At 34.9% G+C, this 20,247-nt stretch overlaps 1 protein-coding gene and 1 long non-coding RNA gene across 12 annotated transcripts in view; one reads left to right on the top strand and one right to left on the bottom strand.

Annotated features, from left to right (window-relative positions):
- LOC149530983 (uncharacterized) overlaps positions 1-20,247 on the top strand; it is a 197,301-nt gene that overhangs the window by 29,657 nt on the left and 147,397 nt on the right. For 7 of the 11 annotated variants that reach the window (XM_089811855.1, XM_089811859.1, XM_089811862.1 and 4 more), the window contains 2 exons: positions 7,150-7,302; positions 7,895-8,656. In XM_089811855.1, the coding sequence (XP_089667981.1) occupies positions 7,150-7,302; positions 7,895-8,656 (915 nt within the window). The remainder of the gene's footprint in view (positions 1-7,149; positions 7,303-7,894; positions 8,657-20,247) is intronic. The other 4 variants (XM_089811864.1, XM_089811857.1, XM_089811856.1 and 1 more) reach the window with 1 other exon arrangement.
- Positions 3,884-7,273, bottom strand: LOC149530984 (uncharacterized). The gene is made up of 2 exons (XR_016359261.1): positions 7,143-7,273; positions 3,884-5,002 (listed from the first exon to the last, which is right to left on the bottom strand). It is a non-coding gene; the product is annotated as an uncharacterized LOC149530984 (long non-coding RNA).

Genomic DNA, 20,247 nt, shown 5'->3' with positions numbered 1-20,247 from the left:
CATTTGAACTACGTTTTCTTGACCCATCTCATGTATGACTTCCTCTATAGCCTCACATAGGTATGTACCATTGCTGCCATTAATGGACTTGAGGAACATGGTGGCACCTAAAACAAAAACAAAGTCAATCATCAATCAATAATTCTTAAGTTAAAAATATTAACCACTTGATCAATTTCAACTTATTCAAGGCATTTTAGGAATTAGAAAGATCAATGACCTCTGAAAGGAACAATAAATTTTTGGAGCATCCTACTATTCCTATTGGTTTAACCACGCTCATGATGGTGCAGCCTTGTTTCTCCATGACTCATGCTGGACCTCCAATGCAGCTTTTACATCATCAACCAAGTTTGCCAAGGGATAAGGCTTTGAATCTTGGCCCACAAATGGTTATGGCATCTACCATGCATTACCGTCAAGGAGGCTTCTTACAAATATTAAATACATACGACTAATACAAATTCATTGGACAAAGTAAATTATTAATTTTAAAGCAATCAATAAAAATAATTAGTTGGTTACAAAAAATGGAATAGTGCATTCCTACCAAAACTTGCCAATTACATGTCTACTCGCATTATGTATCTCCTTGTTCCAAAATATGCTTGCACATGAGGATTGGGAACCATGAGTAGTGCATGGCTCAAAATATGAATCCATCCTAGATTTATGAACTCTAGGATTGATGTTGTGCTAGTAGTATTAGCAAAAGTAGAAATAGAAGCAAGAACACAAGTAAACACACTGGGATAGAATGGAGTCATGGAAGAAGTCTCTCCAACACTTGAAGTTGAACAAATACTCATAAACTTCCCCCTTTGCTTCTTCTTCATTTTCTTTTTTGTCGCAAATGTTTATAATAGCATTGATGAACAACTTTGGGAGGTGCTTCATCACACAGATTAACATTCTACCCCATGTATACTGACAATATAGTATTCCAATTATTGATGCTACCATGATTTCTTTTCACAATATTTACATTTAGCCTCTCCTTATCTTTTCTTTGAGGGAAATCTTTATTATGTTTCTAAGCTGCATTGTTTTGACTTGGTTAAGTAGTATTCTTAGCCTTAGGGTTAGTGGTAGACATTGTGAAAAATGTTTTCAAAAGCTCAAGGCTGCTGCAATAAGACAATATCACAAAAAAAATAACACATGCATTGTCATTTAATTATCTAATACAGAGGAAAAAAGGGCTTGTATTTGTATGTTTCTTTTAAAAAAATTGTAGAGTTTGCTGATTTTCTTTCTTTGAAGTTTGAATTTGGAAGGAAAAGCATTGAAATATTTAAATAAAACAAAGTTTAATATTACAAAAAAATTAACACATGCATTGTCATTTAATTATCTAATACAAAGAAAAAACAGGGCTTGTATTTGTATGTTCCTTCTAAAAAAATTGTAGAGTTTGCCGATTTTCTTTCTTTGAAGTTTGGATTTGGAAGGAAAAGCATTGAAATGTTCACATAAAACAGAGTTTTTTGTTTAGTAAATACAAGAGGAAAAAAGAACATTCAATATTACCTCTTAAAACAAACTTGAAATGAGATGAAACCTCTTTGCAATTGTTGGTATGGAGCTTTTGATGCACCAAATGCAAGTATTATGCTGCCCCAATGTGATTTATTGATGATTGTTTTGGTCTTCCTCCTTGCTGGTTGCACTTCTATGCACTCTTATTTTTCTTCACAACTCACTCTTATCCTTTTTTCTAATAGAATGAAATGAGCTCACTTTTAGGGTTGATATCCAATAGATGGAGAAAAACAACTTAAACAAATGTTTTTGATGTTTTTTTGTGCATTTCGTTTGTCCTCTGCCGGCCAAGTTTGGGCATCAGGACTTGCAGGGTTTGGGTTGAGTCTACAAGTCCGAGACTTGGTGAGTCTCGACTAGGACTAGGATGAGCTTTAGTCTAGGCCCTTGGGATTTGTTGAGGATCACTCTACCTAGGACTCGTTGAGTCATGCCAAGTCTCAGAACTATGGTGCATTATAATTTCTATGTTACCTTGCAATAACTAGATACAAATAGTATGCTGTTATTTGGAAGCTTGGTAATAGTGTGTTTTGAAAAAGGATTAGTGGTTTGAAATTTAGTGGAGATTTTGAAAATGGAGTCATGAAGAATGTATGGCCAAGGAGTACATGTTGTAGCTATTGGTTCATGCACAACTACTTGAGCCCAGAAGTGGAGCATTGCACATTCAATTCATTGAAATTGTTATCTAGAACACAATTTTCAAATTATATTCTTTATTAGATAGATGTAAGGGCGAAAATTCCAATTTTATCTAGAAATACTTATAATTTTCATCTACAATATTATTCAACCTATATGCTAAATTGTAATGTTCATTGATTGATTGTAGTCTTGTTCCATATGCAAAATAGGTAAAATAGTTCCCATGTTCTTGGCATTAGCTGCAAAGATTTTTTTTGTCAATCTATTTATATTTTGTAGTAAAGTGTAAAAGTGTATGGTTAAAGCAGGCGATTTTCTTTTTTCTGTTCACTCCCAAAACTCCTTGAAAGTTTTGGGTCAACAATTGTGGGTCAACAATGCTAGAAATTGAGAATCTGGAAACTTGGCAATTTCCAATTTTCATGATTAACCACAAATTTTAATGACTTTTTCGTCTATGGTTTATGGAATTACAACTTTTATAGATGCATCACACAACAAACCAGATCTCTAAATTCTCATGCTCTTTAATGCACAAAAGTCTTATTAAGAAACAACCATGAAGAGTGTTGGTTCAACTCGATGGAATATAAACCCTTCTTTTACTTATGATTGAATGGTCTTTCACAGACATAGAAATGCAGCAGCATATGTTCGAAGGATTCCATATCTGTTATAATCAAGTAGTTCTTTCCTTACATAATCAGCAATATGAATGGATACAATCGATTAGTTCTTTCCTGATCAGAATTAAGCAAATATGAATGCATACAATTGATCAGTTCTTTCCTTATCATAAAAAGAAAAGATGAATGCGGTCATTTTCTTGGTTCTTTCCTCATTATGAACAGCAGATATGAATGCCTAAGATCAAACAATCCATTCTCAATATGAATTGTAAAGGGTTGAGTGATCTATTCTAAATATGATCAGTAAAGATAATGCATAGGATCGAATGATCCTTTTCATGTTGCAGCAAAGATTAATGCATATGATCAAGAAGCACCCTAAGTTACCGATGCGTTTGCCTCCTGGGATGCGGATGCATAGGGATGCTTGGGGATGATTGGCATGTAGAAAAGCCTTTTTCCCTGCACGTAAATTCCTTGCTTAACATCCTAGAAGCTTTCTCTGTGAAAATTAAAATCCTTGTAATTATTTCTTTGTGATCATTTGTCTGTTGAAGTTTTGAGAGTAAATGTAAAAACAGAAGAATTTTCCATTTTCAAGAGTAAATGATTTTTTTGCTAGGGAGAAATTCATGACGATTTATCAAAATGCTCTTGATGCCTTTGAATGCCAGGCAAGGCAATGAACTATGTTGGTGGTTCTTTCAAGAACTGTGTGACAAAAAATATCCACCATCTTAAAAGATAATGAGGTCAAAGCTCAATTCACAGCAAGCATGCATGATCAAAATAGAAAAAGAAAAAAAATATTTAGGGAAAACTTATTTCGTGCTGGAATGTTCTTGGAAATAGATGTAAATCCTTTGTGCAATTTCCTGGAAATAATCATTCGGAAATTTCTACTTTCATTTTATGCGTTTTTGCAGACTGCTATGGGGAGGAGGCCACTCATTAGAAATATTTCCTTAGAGCCATTTGAGATCATGAATACAGTGAATTGAAAATGTATTTTAATTACAGTGAAGGTATGCACAGTATTCCAACACCTGTATTTATGCTGCCTATACTAGTTAAGTATATATATTTAGAATATAATATTATTTACTTTATAAGTAATAAATTAAATATGTTAAAAATATTATATGTAAAATCCAAACACATTTAAAATCCCTAAAAAGATTTCACGCATCTGCGCACTCGATTCTTGTACCCGCGTCTGCATCTGTACCCAAATCGGTAACTTAGGAAACAACAGTAAGAAGAGTCAGTTCCATCCCCGCTAGCCAAGATCAAAGTCCAAGATAAATTGAAATGCAACAATGAGGAGTTATGCAAACCCTTCCCAAATCCAGGAGAACAAGCTCCATAAAAGCCGCAGTCACCCAATGCAAGAACACACAGATGAACTTGTATGAGGAAAATGGAAATCCAGATCCTAAGTCGTAAAGGGTTGTCCAGCGAGGAAAGGGAAGATGGAAATGGAGTAATTCCTTGTCTGCTGTGGCAAGAGGAGTTGCTCTTGTGACCTCATCCAAATCACCTCCATAGTTCAATGAGCCCCCAGTGGTAGACAGTGAGAGTCAGTAACAATAAGGCATCCAGCTGCACAAAAGAAAGGTACAAGAATAACATTCATTATATAATATTATAATATATATGTATATAACTGTTAACATATATTTAAACTTTAATTTCGTGTGTAACTTAATGCATACATGCACTATCAACTAAAAGAACTTTTAACTTGTGTACTCAACTTCTCAATCATTGTGGATACATTTACCTTGCCGTCTTAGAGATTGGCATCTTGCCTGATTGTTTGGTTAGCATTCATACATTTAATAATTGTTGACATACACACATACATTTAATTATATTTATACGTTTTTCATATAAGTTTACTTGTGTGTGTGAGTGTGCACACACATATATACAAAAGATCATCATGGTTGTTCCTTAAGATGGACAGGCATAAAATTAATGTGAAGGCCAAAATTCTAAATTACACCAGACAGGAAAAGTAGCTATCTAGACATCTAAGGCAACTTCCCTCTCAGACTTGATGACTGGTAAAACAGTTATTGTTCCAGCTCGGATGGCATTTTTGACATTCACTGTGTGTTCGCATACCCTTACATTGATGATACTCTTCCCCTGTCCGTGTGATGGATCTTCTCCTGCATCTGTTAACAAAGAAAGATAAGATACCATCACCATTATAAGAATAATTCATTAACAGAAAACTAAATATGCAGTAATCATTCACAATGAAATCCATTTTGATTCTTTCCCAATAACATATGGAATGTAAATCATCATAATCATATTTAATGAATTTAAATAAATTGATAAATCCTATAACTGTCTAACTTCACATGAATGCAGTTATTGAAAAGCTCACGAGGGAGGGATGTAACACAGAAATTTGTTTTGTTTGACCAGACTGTCCCCTATTGAACATGACCTGTAGTAGTGCACAGACTTGACTGTTTTGAGAATGTGAGTAAACCATTGACCTTGCCAGTGTTCTCAGTCTTCAGATTTGAATGAAAATAAATCAGTGTTGATGGTTGAGCTCAATTTGGGTAATGATTAAATGCTAGCTGGACTGTAGCACAAAATGCTGATAAAAAGGTTATGATTATTTCCTATAATTGCTAGATTTTATTGGTATTTGTTTGAGTACGTCATAATTGTTTTCAATGTTTGAAAGTTTGATTATTTGATTGTTATAAAATGTTAAATTTATTATTGTACTTTTATATGCTTGTGTCCCTGTCAAGATACATATATTCTATATTCACTAGGAACACATTTAAGGCCAGTATTGTAAAAAATACTTGTAATCTACTTGAATCCTAATTTTGCTAGTATAATAGCATCTCGTGGCTTAATTCATCTGAACTAGTGAGAGAATGCTTTAGTCGGGCTTCTCATTGTCCAATTGATGTTGGAGTCTGGACATAAACTAGTTGAATGGCCAAATTTAATTATATCCAATGCTGAAGTAAGTATCCCTCCAGAGCAGTTCTTAAATGAAACTTACTTGAATGAAGCTTGTGTTTTCTCCCGTTTTTGGTCAAATTCTTTGCTTAACTCCAGCATTGCATGTTACTAGAGCATATGTCTGCCAGAATATGATTTGCTGGGCCTAAATGCTGGAGATGAGTTGATTGTAGTCTCAAATTGGTTTTGAGCATCAAGAGAAACCTATCTTCACATGTAGTGTGGTGATGTTATTTAATAATCTTAGAGCCCTTGGAATTTGGTCATTAGGATTGTTTGGTTATATGCTTGTATTATTATGCTTAGATATTCTCTTGATTATTTTTGTTTTGGAACTGGAAAGTATCTAGGTAGGAGATGCATTACACAGTACCACCTATAATGGGCTATGCCAGTACACATTGGCATGTCAATGATGAATATGAACTTAAATATGATGTATGGCACAATAACAAATATTCTGAGAGCATATAAGAATATGCCTATGGACACATGTGAATTACCAAAGGCAAAGGCATTTTTTCCTAATGGCAGGAAACACATAATGCCCTTGTCCTTGGGGTGAGAGATTCTGAGGCAAACAAAGTAGTACAATGTAGTCACCTGAAAGTCAGCTTGAGGTTAGTTGGGTAGAGGATAATCAAAAGCAAAAATGATCAAAAGAGTCTCTTATGGAAAGTTTGAACAGTCATAGCAGTTTCTATGAATTGTGAATTTGATCATACCACATTCTGACCTCAATCACTGAATTTTCTAAATTGGCTGAGCAGTGCTGGATGGTGTGCCAGCTGAATAGAATTATGTCTAGATTTCGTGTGTTTGGTGGTTCCACTTTGATTGCTCCTCTGATCATTCGTAGTGGACAGAAGCATTCATGAAGATGATTTTTATACAAATCAATTAATTCTATTTACCAATTGTGCTAGTTTTGTCTTCTTATTTTCTGATCTGTGAATTTGGATGTAAAGTGGGTGGGAAGCTACTTAGACTGTTTGTACTGTAGTTTACACTGAGTCAGGATGCTTTATCTTTTTTTGTGTTAAGATCATCATGCCAGACAATTTGTTTAGTCATCTAAAATGCCAGAAGACAACTTATAAGCGAGTATTAGGCTTACTTTGTCCCATGGTTACTAGGAAATTCTGGTTGAGTTACAGTAACTGTACCCAAATTTCTTGGTGATTATGGTTTGTGCTGATGATTGTAACACATGAATTTTTTTAATGGAGATTATGTGAAACAATTTATTTCCTTGCTTCATGTTCTATACTGGAATAGGTTAAACTTCAAAATAAAAAGCTTCAGTTTGACATTTACTTTGTAGGTCTATGGAAATGTCGCCACTGCAGTTGGGTCTACCCTGTAGCAAATCCTGGAATAGCGCTCATAGAGAAACACAAAGAACACTGTGAAGGGATGAATAATGAGAACACGTCTTTTGAGCACGTCTTTCCTATCAAGCACACAATTCAGAAGGGTTAGTGAAAATCAGACATCAAATGATGCATTTAAATATATTGTATTATACAAGATTAGGGATTGAATTGTCTTATCAAAACCATGTTATTATATTCTGGCATTGTGTTTCATTCTAGTAGTTAATTCGTGACTGTGGGTGCCAATCTTGCATAAAATATGAAATTTGTTAATTTATCTTAATTTTTTTAGTGTGCTTGCAATTTCTGACTCCCTTCCTGAAGTAGAATGCTAGTAAATGGGTGTCATGTTGCTGAAAAATTGGTTTACATCACCTGCCAAATAAAAGGCATTCATGATGTGTTCCCCTCTTTGAAGAAAATAATTTCCCATACCTTGGAAGTTCAAGATAATTGAAAGATTGCTGTTTGTTTCTAGCTCTGCAATTTAACATATTTGAGCTATATAACGTCAAATATATGGTTGCAGCTTGGAATGTTGCGAAGATAAATCAATTCTCAGATTTTTATGGTTGCAGCTTGGAATGTTGCGAAGATAAATCAATTCTCAGATTTTTAAAATTCAAAGATGTTGAAAGAGTAGTGTTTGTGTTTATTACTGTATACAATTTTAAAATTGAAATATGATTGCAGGCTCTCAAATCAGTGCAAATTTAGGCAGAGGAAGTGAAACTGTTGATTATGAAAGTAAAGAAACTGAGTTTGTAACGTCTGAGATGGTAAGCGAAACCATGGCACAGAAGCAAAATGATCAGAAATGGCCTAGTGCTGAAGGCATTTGGAAAAGCCATTATACAGATTCAGAAACTTCCACTGGTTGCTATGTTACTCAATCCCACGTGACTGGAAAGTTTGATCAAATAGAAAACATAAACAATGGAAAAAATGCTTTTCTTGATTTGCAGATTTATTCTAATATTGGACGTACTGCCACTGTGAGAAATGGAGGGCCTATGAGTAACGAGGGGCAAGAGAAAATAGAAAATTCAGGGATTAAAGAACATCAGCATTGGAATGGTGTGTCCAAAACTGTTTTACAGAAATCACAAGATGGATTTGTAGGGGCAAAAGATGGGAAACAACTGAGAGAAAACCAGATCAGGATACTTGAGGAAAATGAAGTAGAAGACATTGTTAAAATTCTGAAGGAACAGCAATCACATGACTTAGTTTGCCCTAACTGTGGATCATGCATAACTGAACGTGTCATTTTACGTAAAAGGAAGCGGACAAGTGTGGTTTCAGAAGGTAATGCTGATGTTCAAGCTGCCGGATCGGAAGACGAACATGAAATAACTGAAGACCAGAGAAATGAATCGGAGATGCCCGTTGAACATGGTGAAGAAACTGAAGCTTATGGATGCTTGACATGCTTCTCCCTTTTCTGCATAAGAGGTACAACTCGTTTTGCATTCGAATCAGAAAATTCAGTTATTTCTTATGTAGTATGAAGTATCGGAGTGTGTAAAATCAATAATGGGCTTGACATACACAAATAATTTGGTAGAAGAAACTTTTTTCATGTATAAGATAAAGAAAATCTATATAAGTTGAACCTCATTCAGAAATTTATACTAATAAAAATAGAATTTGGATCTCCAATCACTAATAAAACTCCACAATATACACAATGGCTGGTATTGGGAATGTTTGAACTGTAGGTTTTGTTTTCTATCCCAGATTGCATGAAAGAAACTCTCTTGAACCACCATGAATGCAGATATCAAAAGTCCATGATTTTACATTTTTGCTTTGATTTATTACAGTTTAATTTTCTATCCTTCTCTATGGTAGATAGGAAATGTGTTTTACTTTCTTCACCATATATAATCCTCCCTTCAATGCTCTTAAATAGAAGAAAAGAAAATTCATCTCTGACGACTAAAAATCACCATGGATGTTCATCTGTTGCTTCTCAAAGAGATTCTAGAGATGAGCCTCCTTTTGTTTTAAAGTTTTTCAAAAATTATTCTAGTTTGTCTATTCATTTTTGGTATAATACACTAATAGAATACTAAAAAGAAACAGACGGTTTATGAAGAAAATATTTTCTAGTTAAGTTTGGTTGTTCCTTAGAATCTTCTAATTGGCTTGCTTTATATGGCTCACATTTACGGATAAAGATTCTGTGAGGTTATTTGCTTCTGATCCACAGTAGGTCTGCTGCGTCCTTCCAACTTTGACTTTGAATAAAAGGTTTAATAGATATTTTTGCAGATTTATGAAAAACAAATAGATTTCCTGGCTAAGACGCTTTAGTGTCTGAGAAAAAGAGTTTTGTTGCAACATCTTGTTCCTGTAAGTGAATTTTGTTTAATTTGTACGAGGGTGCTCAGATATATTTTTAGCACATTGAAGTTGACTGTTTTATCGAAAATGATATACCTGATATTTATTTTAAATCTGAAGAGAATATTTGCTTCTACTGAGCAGGACATATGTGATAGTTTGATCTCCATGCTGTAACTGGTTATGCTTAAAGACCATTAATTTGAAACCAATAAATTGAATTAAGAAAAAATGCTAAAATGCTGAACATTAGACATGTTTGCAGTATTAGCTTAGGTCAGAATTAGTTAAGCTTTTTACTTTTACATGGTACCTGAGAATTTAACAATAGACTACCTATGATAAAAAGTTTCAGAAAGCTAAATTTTATCAGTAACCACCCACTTTCTGAAGATGAGTTTCAATGGTTTATCCGGAAGGATTTAATAATATGACAAGTAATGTTTCCCTGTCATTATAGTGCCAAGATGGATGATACATGAATGCTTTGCATTTGACATAGAGCTCTTTACAAGATCTCGATGAAAAACAGGCATTGAATACCTTTGATTGATAATTTACTTGATGAATTGTAAGATGCTCTACCTCTGATTGATAATTCACTTGATCAATTGCAAGATATTAGGAACTTTCCGAAATTGGCTTATTGTAGGTTTCAAAATAATTAAGGGTTGTATTGATGGGATTTTCACCATTCCGACCATGTAATAGATGGGATAAATAAGTAAGGTTGATGAATGGCTTGCTTAGAGCAAGCATCTCTTCAAATCTGGTCTACTTGGATCACATTCTTGTTTCAACAATATATGGGGAGATGCTTCATTTACATCAAGAATTGGAAATTTCAAGAAGAGGTGATTTCTGCTCAACTTGAATAAATTTGGATTTCCAAGGAAATCATTGGTCTACTCTAGACTATATGGTTGGTTGCTTTAAAAAATTTGAATTTGCAAGGAAACCATCGGTTTCTTCCAAAGTATATAATTAGTGGAGGGATGTTGAATGCTCTATCAATAATTGAGGATACTTGAAGATGGTTTAAGCTGTCTAGTTTCACCAAAAAAAAAAAAGCTTCATGTTCACATTGCTGTTGAATATTTTTGACTTTTTGGCCTATATTTTATTACGAAGTAATTGGATAATATTTACTTGTTATTAACAAAGACCAAGAGGTCTATATATACAAAAGAATGGAACGATGGTTTCTCAGGAAATGATCGTAAAGAATAGGAACTTTCTATTCTAGCTAAGAGAAAACTAAGAGTTGTCTACATCTAGCTAAAGAATAGAAACATTCTATTCTAGAAACAAAAAACTAAATATTAGAAACATTCTGATATTTACAGAAGATTACAGTAGATAACCATTAGATACTAAAAAGAGATAATAGAAACTATCTATTATTATAATACCCTCCCTTAATGGTTAATCTGTCCAGAGCAAGAAGTTGTCAAAAAATGTAAAAGACAAATTCTGTTTGCTCAAGGGGCTCCACAATGTTCGCTGTGGGCTGTGAACTAGATTGCTTAGATAGGGCAAATAAGCGCTTCCGACATTCAACCTTCATGTGACCAAACTTGTGGCAATAGTTGCATTGAATGTTCTTCTTCTAGGAGCCTTCTGAATTTGGAGCAGAGGATGTCTGTTGAGAAGATTATTGATGGTACTTTGGATAACGCTCAAAAACTTTGCAAATGAGCACAATTTTCCAAAAAAACAGCAAAAAGCCGTGATTTTTAGGAGAAATTAAAAAAAACCAAATGCGATTTTTGGGGTGAAAAATTAGTCAAAACCCAACATGATTTTTGAGGTGAAAAATCAATCAAAACCCAACATGATTTTTGAGGTGAAAAAACAATCAAAACCTGACAATACAAAGCTTCGTTTTTTTATATAGAAAATGGTAAAACCCAACAAATAATTTTTGAGGAAAAATTTACAAACCCAACAGAGGAATCCCACACAACTTTGCGAATTATAGAATCAAAAATTTTTAAGGGAAAATTTATAAAAACCCAATAGATTTTTTTTTTAATGAAAACCAACCAGAATTTTTAAGGGAGACAAAACACAAGACTTTGCATGGTAAAGCAACACATGCAAACAACATGCAACAAACATGCAACCTTGAAAACTAGAGACCCAGAAAATTTGAAGGGTGACCCAGAAGAGAGCTCAAAAAACCTAGAAAGAATATATTGTCGGTTTCTGGATTGGTTGGCTCAGGGTCCTAAAAAAAAAAGACACCCTACTTGAGATCTCAAAAACCTCACCAAGAATCAGAAGTTAGTAGATTTAGATCTCTCAGAACGGAAACCCTAGTTGGATTATAGAAAGAGTTGAAAACAAATATGCATGTAATTTCGAAAATAAAAGGCAAATAATTTCAATCAAGAAATTATAATTATTTTCTAAAACATTTAGAGTATTGGCTTTGATACCATATTATGAAGTAATTGGAAAATATTTGCTCGTTGTTAATAAAGACCAAGAGATCTATATATACAAAAGAATGGAACTATGTTTTCTTAGGAAACGACCATAAAGAATAGAACTTTCTATTCTAGCTAAGAGAAAACTAACAGTGATCCACAACTAACTAAAGAATAGAAGCATTCTATTCTAGAAACAAAAATCTAAATATTAGAAACATTGTAATATTTATAGAATATTACAATAGATAACCATTAGATACTAAACAGAGATAATAGAAACTATCTATTATTGTAATATATTTTTCCAAAATTTTCAACCCTTTATGTGTTATTATGGAAAGTTGCAAGTCTCTTAGTTTTGATAAAATGTTGGAAGCTTCTTTTTGAGGAATTCAAGCTACTGTAGTTTTGATTTTGTTTGTGGCTTTTCAAAATTGCAACTAGCTTTTGAGAAAAACACATTGAGGTATCTTGTGCAAGTGATGCTAATGCAAATAGAAAGGCCGATAAGTTATTATTTTGATTTGTTCTAGTGGGAAGTCATTGATTGGCCATAAAACTCGAAGTTGCACACGTCAGTGAAATAAATTATGCTAATATTACCTCATAGATCATCGTAGTGTTATAGACGTGGAAACATTACTTGATGGGGAAGGAAATGGTCATCTACAACTGTTATCCATTGGTATAATATTTGCATATGCAAACTAAATCCCCCTTTTCTCTTAGGTTGATCAAAGGGATGATACATTTAAGGATGTGGATACCAACACGAAGCACTCCTTGACAATTTCGTAGTTTTGTGCCCAATCTAGTGGAATTAAACAAATGGATCAAGTGGAAGTGGCAATCCATTCTTGATGGTGAGATTTGCATTGGCCCTTGTGTGAAGGGTTTTTCCTATATGATTTGCAAGCTCCATGAAGACAAAGATTTGTTGATGCATAAAAGCCCATAGATGTGGGGTAATGCTATCTTGTGCATGAAAAAATTAGAAACCCTATCACTTATTGAAAACATTAATGCATTACATAATTAAATGCAAACACTATTAGTCAAGATCTTTGATCCATCAAAATGTTGTTTCCTTTTCAATTTTTTATAACAACCACTGTTATGAATGAGACCCCTTCACTCCATCGAAAGTTAATTTGAGTGCTAAAAATTGGTTTTAAGGCTACAATATCATTGGAACAACTATAAAAGAATGAAACAACATGAGCTTTTGCTTTCATTTTTATTGAGTTTTCACCTACAAGGGCAGCTAATGAAAAAGATGGATGCCATATATAATCACTCAAAATCGAAAAATCTTCAAAAAGTTGTTTGATTAGGCTCTGCAAGCTGGAGAGTTTCTTCCCAATGAGGAGGCCTCCACACATCTGAACACTCTATTTGCTGATACTAGGAGGCTTTCCTCGTGTGTCTGCTAGGGCTTTAATCCCCTTCTTATGTATATGGGCAATGGTGCTAAAAGCCATTCTTCTTTGCCTTCTATTGGAACACGTGTTGTTAGGGCTTTTGACCATAGATCTTTCAAGGAAGTCATAGTGGAGGAATGGTTATTGCCTGCGGATGCCCCACTTGTTTGTGCCCTATTGCTGCTAGTGGAGCTGCTTGATCAACATGGAACCCGAGGAAGTAAGGATTCAGTGGTTTCTTCTTTTGTTATTAGGCCTAATTCTAGTATGACCAAAGCGATTGATAAAAAGATTGTTAGACTGGTTCTCCAATGGGTGGAGCAAAAATTAGGGCTCTACTTTACCTTTTATAGAATGCTTCAAAGAGGTTTATTTGTCATTTGTTCAAATACCCTCTATCTTCAGAAACGAGTGGTTAAATGTAAATTTTGGATTGTTGGGTCTTCGGTCATTTAGGCCATTGCCTTGTCCTTTGAGGCAAACTAAGAATAAATCCTTGCCTTATTGTTCCCTAGATGAGTAACGATTAGATCTTTCCATTATTTTATGGAATTTATTGGCTAAAATAGTGGAATCGTTTAGCGGGGTTATTAGGGTGGAGGTGATGAACTCTGTTTTACTGCATATGAATGCAAGCATGTTAGTGGCTCTTAACCCAGGGGTGAACATCTTAGAGATTTTCAGGATTTAGATGGAAAATTGTTTTATCTCTTGTCCTTGATATTTTGGGGGGTTTGAATGCATGCTTTCTTTGTCAAAGAGAAGGGCATTGAAGGAGAAATTGCCCATTGTTTAATCCCAGTAAAAATTTGCAAAATGAAAAAAATGGAATTCAAAACTGTACCATGACCCATATCCCTACCGATAAGAAAGATGCAACCTCTAATTTTAAGAGGCTTGATCCTAATAAAGATAACCACAACTGTACTAAGGATACAATGATGACTTAGAATGTATTTGATTTGAATAATGATATGAACCATACTTCTTAGACTCATATGCTGATAGTCATATGGAAGCTTTGATGAAACCCTCACTGTGCAATAGCTGGTTTAATAAGATTAGGAGATTACTTGAAACCTGAAATAAGATGGAGAACATAATTTAGAATGGGGGGAGATTGTGACTTTCCCCTTAAAGAGTCAAAAATTCTTGAGATTAGAGAACATAACAAGATTAATAGCTCCACAGAGAAGTCTATTCTTGATAAGAGGGTGACCCTTATTAATGACATCAAGGTGGGGGTGTTTGTAGGTGTTGGGGTTTCAAAAGAGTTTGACTCTTCCGTTAAGACTAGTTTTGCATACAATGTTTTAGATGAGAGGGAAGCCCTTGATGCTGTTAAGGAAGCCTAAGACTTTGAAAATTGTCTCTCTAACTTTTTGCTCATTGTAATCCTTGCTGTTGTTACCCCTCCCTTTAGAGCCCTCCCCAAATAAGTGTCGTAGATATTGATTGGTTTGTTACTAGTAATAAGCTTCTCTGTGTTGTTGGGGACTTGAACGATGAGTCTGGCTGTTTTGGGGACACTAGTCTAGACGCATTTGAGGAGAATTCTCTTTAATGGGCCATTGTGCCTTTTAAGTGCAAACACATCCTGTTGTTATGGTTGAGGCTCCAAAGGTCCTAAGAGATAGGAAGCTGAGAAAGAAGGCTAAGGCTAAGAAGAATAATAGGGAAAAGCTGGTGAATAAACCCTCCCTAGTTGTTAAACAAACTCTTGAGTTCAAAATAAAGAGATAGAGAGGTACACCATGTGGCTGCACCATCTCTAGACAAGACAACCAAGTCCCCAAAGGCGCTTTACCCAAGTGCTACAAGAATTTCAGAATTTTGATGGATACCACCTCATGAACCAAATGGATATGAAATGCACATCATGGATGGCATTTTTGAACGTCACCTCACATTTGCATGTTCTCTCTCTAATGCTCCTCTCCCCCGATTCCCAAGGGTGGTCTTCTTCGGCATTTGCTGACAAGTAAAGGGTCAGCCATATTCACTTTTATTTCTTCATAAAATTTTAAGCAAATAAATCATCTAGATCATTGTATAACATTATTCATCCTTGGATATTAATTTTCTAAGGATACGATTTATTTAATAATCCTCATAGTGAAACAACATAAATCTCATTAATCATCAGCCTCATAATGAGACAACATAATCTCATTTATCATAACGCTCATAATTAAACATAGCGAGTCTTAGTTAAAATCCACACAATTAACCAACTTCATACTTCCATGAAACAATTATTAGAAAGTATTCAAGGAAGGGATGTAACATATCCACCCCCTAGTGAATCATCGTCCTTAATGGTTGGAAAATCCCATTATTCAGGAATATAAACATAATAGTTCTGAATGCATACTCAGAAATATTAAAAGAAATGAGGATTGTTTTGAAGGATTTGGTCATAATCCTCTCAAGTAGTACTATCCTCTAAATATTGGTCCAATTGGACCGTCCATTGAGTATTTATTACACAAGTAATTGGTAAATTATTTGATGCATTAACAATTAGCAAAGACGCTCAATAAATAAGTTTACAATATTTACAAAATAAGTAAGTTTTTACAAAGAAACTGTAGATAAGATCAGAGATGATCTTATCAACTATAATTACAATAAAGCACATTATTGAGCATTAAATAAACAATAAAATAATATTTTAATACCCTCCCTTAATGTTCAATCTATCCACAACACCAGTAGAGCCATTGAATTTTACATACTTATCTGGATTGTGGGACATGGTGAGGATTTCTGCTATTTGATCCGTTGTTGGAACAAACAACAATTGAACAGATCCGTCTTCAACAAGCTGTCGAATGAAGTTTCAACATGCTTGGTTCTTTCATGGAAGATTGGATTCTTGGCAAGTTTGAGGACTCCTTGATTATCACAAAACAAAGGAGTCATACCTGCTTGAGATAAATGCATATCCACAAACATCCGTCGAAGCTAAATTGCCTCACAAGCTGCTTTAATAACGCTACAAAAATCTGCTTTTGTGAAGGAGAGAGCCACAACCTACTGTTTCTTACCAGTCCACGTGACTGCACCAAATCCCTAACTGAACACATACCTAGAAGTTGAATTTTGTCATCAATTGAAATACCCAATCTGAATCTGTGTAACCGAGAAGTCTAAGATCTTGACTCCGAGTGTGCAACAATTAAAAATCAGAAGTGCCTTTCACATAACGCAGCACACGCTTTGTTGCTATCTAATGGTCAACCTTGGGAGCTGTCATGAAGTGTGAAATGTAGCTCACTGCAAAATTGAGATTAGGTCTAGTGGTAGTGAGATAGATGAGACTACCCACTAGTTGCATGAACAAAGATTCATCTACTAAGTTGAATTAGACTTAGCTGACAACTTAAGCCCTTTTCACATGGGTGTGGATGCAGGTTGTCATTCCTGCATTCAAAACTTACCGAGAAGACTTCGAACATACGTTGACTGGGAGATGAAGATATTGCTCTCTGTTTGCCAAACCTCAACACCTAAACGATAATGGAGAAGTCCCAAATCTGTCATGTCAAATGAGCTGCACAAACTCTATTTGAGCTCACCAATCAATTGTTTTGAGTTATTGGTAATGATCAAATCATCAATCTAGACATCAATTTGTAGAATATCATTACCAACCTGTTTGACATACAAATTAGGATCAGATGGACATCTCTGATAGCCATGATCTGTGAGGTACTGATCAATCTTGATGTACCAAGCCTGAGGAATTTGTTTTAGGTTGTAGAGTGATTTTACTAGTCTGCACACCTTGTGTTCTTGACCAACAACCTTGAACCTGGAGGCTGATTCATATAGACTTCTTCCTTCATTGTTGAGAAAAGCACTCTTAACATCCAACTGATTAACATTCCAACCAAATTGGGTTGCTAAGGCAAGGGTAAATCGAATGGTACTCATCTTGGTTGTAGGAGCAGAAGTCTCTTCACAGTCAATGCCTTCCTTTTGTGAGAACCCCCAAGCAATGAGACGAGCCTTATACTTGTCAAGGGTTTTGCCAACTTTGCAATATAGTAACACTTGGGTGTCTTGAATATCATGCAGATTTAACTTCCTTAAAAACTATCTTTCCTAATTCCAACGAATTGGGAACATACTTCTGCCCTCTGTATTGTAAAAGGCCATCCTATTCAACCCAAAAACCTTGATAGCTCGCGTCATGGGAGTCGATTTGAAGGGCAGATCGAACTTGTTTGTAGTAATCATCCCCGTCCAATTCTTGAAGGGTTCTTGTTTTGAGATTTGTGCTCACAGTTCCCATCGACCACCCTATTCTCCTCGTCCTCAATGTAACTGATTTCAAATCCATAGTCAGAGACGAGTTCTAACCATTGCCTTTGTTGGACATTCCGATTCGTACTTTGGTTACTTTATTTGTGATAGATCTAGGAGTAGACAAGCCAAGTCATAGTTGACAAATACCAAAAAAATATGGAAGAACAATATGTGGGATGACATTGTGCTTATGTTTTTGAATTTTGAACCCAGACTTGTAGGTTCAAACTTGTGCCTCAGTCTTTAACTAAGTGCTATTTGTGTTTTAGTTTTGATCCCTAAATTAGAATTTGAAGTGATCAGTTGACTCATCCACTTCCACTTTGATCTGACAGCCCTCCAATTTTGACAAGAGGGACGGACAAACAACCGCCACCACATAGAAAGGTGGATAGCGATCTACAAATATGAATAAAAGATTGCATCAGAGAGCTGAAGTAGAAGGGCTTTACAAAGATTGTGCTTGTCCATTTAAGCAACACACTAATAGATGAGCAACTGCCACTACCATCAAGGTTTTGGATCCTGTAGGGTTTCCCAAAATAAAAATCTTGGGTTTGTGACACTTGGTTTCATTTTAGCACTTCATTTGTAGCAGCTCTTTAGTTTCATTTTAGCTCTTCATTTGTAACAACTCTTTAATTCCTGCATATTATAACTTGTCATTTTGATGCCTGAGTTTAATTGCAATTTTTAAATTTTGATTCCTTACATCATAGCCAAATTTTGTGGAAATTATGGATCAATTAATATTACAGCTATATAATTTGAGTGCATATTTATTTTTGTAATGTCTAGGGGACAAAGAAACAATCATATCAACCAACAAATACGTGTGACAAACTCCAGGGAAGCTATAGTTGATGTTGGAAGAAGTTCAAGCTCTTTGGAGAGGGCTGCACCATTTGAGGACCAAATTAAATGGTTGCAGGACCAATCTGAAACTTTTATTGAAATATTTGAACCAATGCAACAAAACTTGGTGGTAAAAGATGATTTCTATCAAAACTCCAAGAAAAAAGAGGGGTGTAGGAGATGAGGCCTAGCATCCTTGACTAATGAATGAGCAAATGACATATGCATAAAAAACATCCATATTTTATTCAGTAGTCTTCAACGTGTCAATTGTATTGAAAAATATGTGAGGCATAGAAAGGGAAGGCTCTGAGTTGCTAGAAATGCTGGGATGGAACAGAAGAGGGTTTGGCAAAGATGGCCAAGCTTGTCATGATAAAGGAAAGGAAGGGCTTATGAAGGACTTGGATATGAGAACATTGAAATTGATGAATGCTTTCATGAATTCTTCATTGAAAACAATCCTTTATGCAATGTCTTACTGCTAGCTTCTTATGCTATCGATCAAGACATTAAACTCTGTGAATCTGTGATTTAATTTTCCGAAAGGATATCATTTTGATACTAATTTTGTAGAAATCTAGGTGTTTTTTTAAAGCCAATTTATTTGGCCCATATGGCCAAATACCATGGGTATTGAACACATTTGTCTAATCTTTTTTTTGTGTGAAGTTAGTTTCTTTGAATCTAAAAATGTTGTACCTAATAAACTACAGTCAATATTCAGGAAGTACGTAAGGCTAGGAATCCATAGAACTGTACAACTATTTCTATACTATTTGGCATATTTTAAATTACTTTTGGTTGCATCTCTCTAGACATTTTACTTGTGGGTAGCTTTTGATGTATACAGTCTGGAGATTTTATTCCAGTTTAGGTGTCTCTGCAATAACATTAAAGCCCTGTAGCTGATCTGTTAGAGGTGGTCATTTTTTTCCCAAGCTACATTGTTGTTTGTCACCTTGTATCACCAAAGTACAAGTTAAACAATGGGGCATCAAACTATTAAGTGGATTTAATGTTCATCTCAAAATAAAAGGAAAGGCCATCTGCCTCCTCAACCAGATTCAGAAAATGCTTCCTGGCCAACCACTATGTGAGGTCAAATTTTAAACTGCAGGCTGCTGCAGCAGAGATAGATCTAACAACAGTGAACACATAAGAAGCATATAATGTTTCATTAAGTTAATTTCAACAAACGCACTATTGTCAGTGGTAGTTTTTCCTTTTCAGTCACCCAGAAGCTCAGCATTGTTTGCCTTGCACTGCATTATCCTACATACCATTCACAAACTATTTATATGTAAGTTCTCAGAATAAGAAATTTAACCAGCCTGACTGTCTCTTATTTGCTCCAGAATATTTTTAAAAATTGTAGTTTCTCTTGATGGAAATGCCCATGTACAATTCAATATGGAGGTTTCCTCTTAGATCAGCATTGTTTGCCTTGCACTGCATTATCCTACATAGCATTCACAAACTATTTATATGTAAATTCTCAGAATATGAAATTTCACCAGCCTGACTCTCTTATTTGCTCCAGAATATTTTAGAAATTGTAGTTTCTCTTGATGGAAATGCCCATGTATAATTCAATATGGAGGATTTTCCTTTTCCATCACCCAGAAGATCGGCATTGTTTGCCTTGCACTGCATTATCCTACATAGCATT

This window comes from Cupressus sempervirens, chromosome 11 (genome assembly GCF_028749045.1).
Source record: "Cupressus sempervirens isolate cs-2001-9-10 chromosome 11, ASM2874904v1, whole genome shotgun sequence".
Classification (NCBI taxonomy): Eukaryota; Viridiplantae; Streptophyta; class Pinopsida; order Cupressales; family Cupressaceae; genus Cupressus; species Cupressus sempervirens.
The sequence above is the reverse complement of the archived record's forward strand: the minus strand, read 5'-3'. Positions and strand labels throughout refer to the sequence as shown.